At 32.4% G+C, this 4510-nt stretch overlaps 2 protein-coding genes across 2 annotated transcripts; both read left to right on the top strand.

The window, feature by feature from the left end:
- Nucleotides 1-6: 6 nt before the first annotated feature.
- Nucleotides 7-3444, top strand: LOC130629341 (uncharacterized). Its single transcript, XM_057442501.1, has 4 exons — nt 7-289; nt 631-853; nt 969-1227; nt 1332-3444. The coding sequence occupies exons 1-4, from the start codon at nt 7-9 to the stop codon at nt 1728-1730; spliced, it is 1164 nt and encodes a 387-aa protein (XP_057298484.1). The 3' UTR covers nt 1731-3444.
- Nucleotides 2121-4323, top strand: LOC130629340 (uncharacterized; the record flags this gene model as incomplete). Its single annotated transcript, XM_057442500.1, is given in 1 exon segment — nt 2121-4323. A coding segment is annotated over 1 exon segment (1038 nt). The 3' UTR covers nt 3456-4323.
- Between the last annotated feature and the right edge of the window lie 187 nt (nt 4324-4510).

Below are 4510 nucleotides of genomic sequence, written 5' to 3' on the forward strand. Positions count from 1 at the left end.
ATTAAGATGGCAGTTAATCAACCATTAAAGGCTATTCAAGAAGATACAGACATTATATCTAACACCACCACATCTGGCTTGACAAAGTGCCTCTGTACAAGAAAATGTACATACATTGTTAATGCCGAAATACAGGAGTACTTGTACAAAATATTGAAAAAAAACGATGAGAATTACACTGGGGATATGGAGATTCTATCGAAGATTTTTAGTGGAGAAAATGTGTCTATTCAATTCAGTACTGAAAATAACAGATATATACCTGAAAATTGCGCATTGTGCATATTAGGTAATTATTTTTTATTTATTCTTTTCTCTTTCCTCCTTATGCAACGCATACCGTAAATGACGGATTAAGCGCCCCGTGCTCAATACGCCCCCTGTCGAATAAGTGTCCCGGGGTTAGGGAAATATTTGTAAGTAAGCGCCCCGGAACCTTAATCCGTTATTTACGGTATACGCAGATGCGGTTAGTTGGTTCGTAATCTAACTTTTTAGCTCCTTCCAAAAAGTGAAGCAAAAATATACACCATAAAGGCTGATGAATATACGTTTAAACAAAATCAATTCTTGTGATTACAAAAAGGTTTTTAAAAATATGCACACGTATTAAATTCTTTATTTTTTAAGGTGCTACACAAATAAAAAGCATGGCTTTTATTTTGTCTTTAATGGATAAAGGTAATGGATTTTTGGACCGATTTTTAATTATAACGCCTCGTTCATACCGTCCGATGCCCAAGGAACAACAAATCGCCCAACAATCCTCAACAACAATCGATATTAAGGATATTTATGCCAACTATGTACACATAGATAATACAATATTCTATTTTGACGAAAATGCGTTAAAGTAAGAAGATTTTTAATAATTTTAAACTTTATACATGACATGATAAATAATCTCTTCTTCCTTTTCTTCAATTCTATTTCCCCCTCTTTATTTTTTTTTTTACCAATTTGTATAGATTGTACGACAACATGGAGACACAGTTTTTGACCGATCTAAACAACGATCTTTTGCACGGCAGACCAACCAGCAAGTCTAAAAAACCAGAGTTAATTCCAAAAGTTGCTGTCGCTCTACACACAGTGGAATACTTTTATAATGCCCTTTTTAATGAAGTTGAATTTACATGTCTACCAGAAGCTATTTCCTTGCAAACATTGGAACGTGCCATAATGTATGTTGAATCAATTGATGAACAGAAAGAATTATTTTACACAGTTAGTCTTTTAAATATTTTATAATTAAGTTACAGCAAATTTGCATTTATTATCTTTTCATAGACATTTATTCATCTCATTTATGACAATATTTTTCGTTTTAGTATATCACAGAATTGGTTAGTACCAGCAAAACACCATCAGTTAAACGTGCCCCAACTTCTGATGAATATAAAAAAGCTGTTTTAATGACACCGGGTGCCTTCGTCACATACAGATCTTTCAAACAAAGTACATCAAAAAGATTTCGCGGTTTACTATCCCAAGAATTTGTTAAGTTTATAGAAAACTTTGTTAACAAAGACATTGGTCGTTTGGTTAGTGTAAGAGCAGTTGGGTCGTCAAAATCATCAAAAGTATTTGTTAAAAAAGAATTTAGGGACTTGCCATCCGAAATAAAAAATTGGTTACAAGAAAGTGAATATGAAACAAAAAGGCTCGCCAAACATCCTGTTTGTATTACGGATCGGATTATCGAGTCTATTAATCTTGAAATTCATTAGCAAAAATTTTTCAAATAATCCTTTTTCTATATCCATAGAATAAGTCGTTCTTACTTATAAAAAAGTTTACAAATTTATCAACACCAAAATATATAGGTTAGCTATAACAAAGTTAATCGGGTTTAAAATTGTAAATTTTAATAAAACTTATTTTACTCGATTGACAAATTGTATACAGATATGCCGAGGCAAAAAATGCTCGAAAAATAACAACAGTTTCTTATAAAAAATTGCTTGTACATGAAAAAGTATAAACACTGTTCGGAAAGTTGCGTAACATTTGAGTTGTGTTCAGCATGTTTTTACTATTATTTGTATTGCTTAAATTTAATCACGTTTTCTTATTTTCTGTATGATTAATATGAGTAATTGTAAAAAAAGTTTCTGAAGACAAGTCATGTGTTTTTGATGAATCTTTTAACACTGCAAGAGTAGCTAAAATTATGCAATGTAGGGAATTCATTAACGTCCCGTTATCTGACATAAGCTTTTCTGTGTATCGCGAATGACAAATACTCTGCCTGAGAAATTACAGTAAGGGACCATAGTAAGTACATTTTCTATTATTTTATAATTATATTACAATTTAACGATTCATTATTCGTTTTTCAAATCTACAAATATTCTTTGATACAATAATTTCAATAACTTGCAAAGAAGTTGATTAATTTCTGATTAAATCATAGCATGGATTACCCACCGTTAAAAAGATTAAGAAGCCGGGGGACACAATGTGGTGTCAATAGTGTTAGTCATGACAAGTCTACGCAATTTGGACCTTCTCATAACAGTTATGATCGTTTTATCCGCTCATCCGATAAAACAGCATTTACAACACACAAATACTTAATCACAAACATCACGAATACCAAAGAGAATGCCTTATCGTGGTGTTTTGATAACAATTTGTTAATCAAACAAAGAAAATGCGATAAATGTAACAATGACATGATCTTGTCTAAGTGCAAAAGTTCAGATGGAATTAGATGGCGTTGCCAAAAGAATGGTCATTTTGTTGAAACGTCAATTCGCAAAGGTAGCTGGTTTGAAAAGTCTAATTTGACGATAGAAGAGGTGATTGAAATGACGTATTGGTGGACCACTGGTATCGATCAAAATCAAATAGCCAAACAAATGTGCATATCAAGTTCTACTGCTGTTGACTGGGATATGTTTTGCCGAGAAACGTGTGAAGTATTACTCTTCCAAAATTCATCAAAGATTGGCGGTAAAGGTGTACGAGTTCAAATTGACGAAAGTAAGTTTGGAAAGCGTAAATACCACAGGGGCCATCGTGTAGATGGACAGTGGGTTTTTGGTGGTATAGAAGAAGAATCGCGAAAGAACTTTCTTGTAGCGGTAGAAAAGAGAGACAGAGAGACGCTGATACCTATAATAAAAAATTGGATCCTGCCTGGTACAACTATAGTTTCAGATTTTTGGAAACCATATGATATTTTAAGTGAATTAGATTTTGAACATTTAAAAGTTAACCACTCAGTTGAATTTGTTAACTGTAACGGAGATCATACAAATAAAATTGAAGGACACTGGAGGCAAGTTAAATCAACATTACCATCATTTGGAGTAAAAAAATCCCACTTTTCATCTTACATGGCGGAATTTATGTGGAGATATGCTAACAAGGATCAAGATTTATTTTCGAAATTCATTTGCGACTTATCTTCTGTGTATTTGTCGGATGAAATTTTCGCATTTTCATAATTTATTTTCGGATTTTTTCAATGGATTCCTAATTTCAATTACAAGATAAAAAGTTTTTCAAAAATTTTGTTGCAATTTTAAAAAAAGCCTTTTTCTTCGTTCTTATTATTTAACTTTAAAGATTTCCATTTGAGTTTAGATACATTTCCACTCAAGAACAGACGGATAGAAGAATTGAAATTTTTCGTTCTGTACAAACTGATATTTGAAATCAATTCGACTGTCCTTGCAGATATATTTTAATCTTGAATTTGACAAGAACAAAAAATATTAACTATAAATTCTATGCGGGAATCCTTTTAAACAATTTATCACCAGGCTATTATTGTGTATTTAATTTGCAGTAAATATGAAATTTTAAAATTTTAAAATGTTTTATCCACCTACTAGGATTTATAGATTTATATAATTATCGTTGGTCGTTGGCCGTTGGCTCGTAACCATTTGTTGCTCGTAACCGTTTCGTTGGTAGTTGGTCGTTGGACCATAACAAATACTTTTTCCTAATTGTCATCGTTGGTCGTTGGTCGTTGGCCGTTGGATGATAACAAATACTTTTTCCTGATTGTCATCGTTGGTCGTTGGTCGTTGGCCGTTGGATGATAACAAATACTTTTTCCTGATTGTCATCGTTGGTCGTTGGTCGTTGGCCATTGGATGATAACAATTACTTTTTCTTGATTGTCATCGTTGGTCGTTGGTCGTTGGCCATTGGATGATAACAAATACTTTTTCTTGATTGTCGTCGTTGGTCGTTGAATGATAACAAATACTTAGATAAATAATTTTAAATAATATGATAGTTGGTCGTTGGTTATTTGCATTACTGTCTTCTGCTGTAAAGGGGAAATTCTAAAACCGCTCCAATTATTCTATGCTCATTAAAATGAGTATTTAATACTCTGACTCCCCATCTAAGCGCCACCAAAATTAATACCCAGGATAACTTGTTTTGGACATAAAATAAATCAAAAATATATATAGCTTTATATGACTTTATGTATTTATTTAAGCTTCCTGAAAAAAGAAGATTTAATTAAAGTCAACCAGAAGAG

The sequence above is a fragment of the Hydractinia symbiolongicarpus genome, unplaced genomic scaffold (assembly GCF_029227915.1).
Source record: "Hydractinia symbiolongicarpus strain clone_291-10 unplaced genomic scaffold, HSymV2.1 HiC_scaffold_64, whole genome shotgun sequence".
NCBI lineage: Eukaryota > Metazoa > Cnidaria > Hydrozoa > Anthoathecata > Hydractiniidae > Hydractinia > Hydractinia symbiolongicarpus.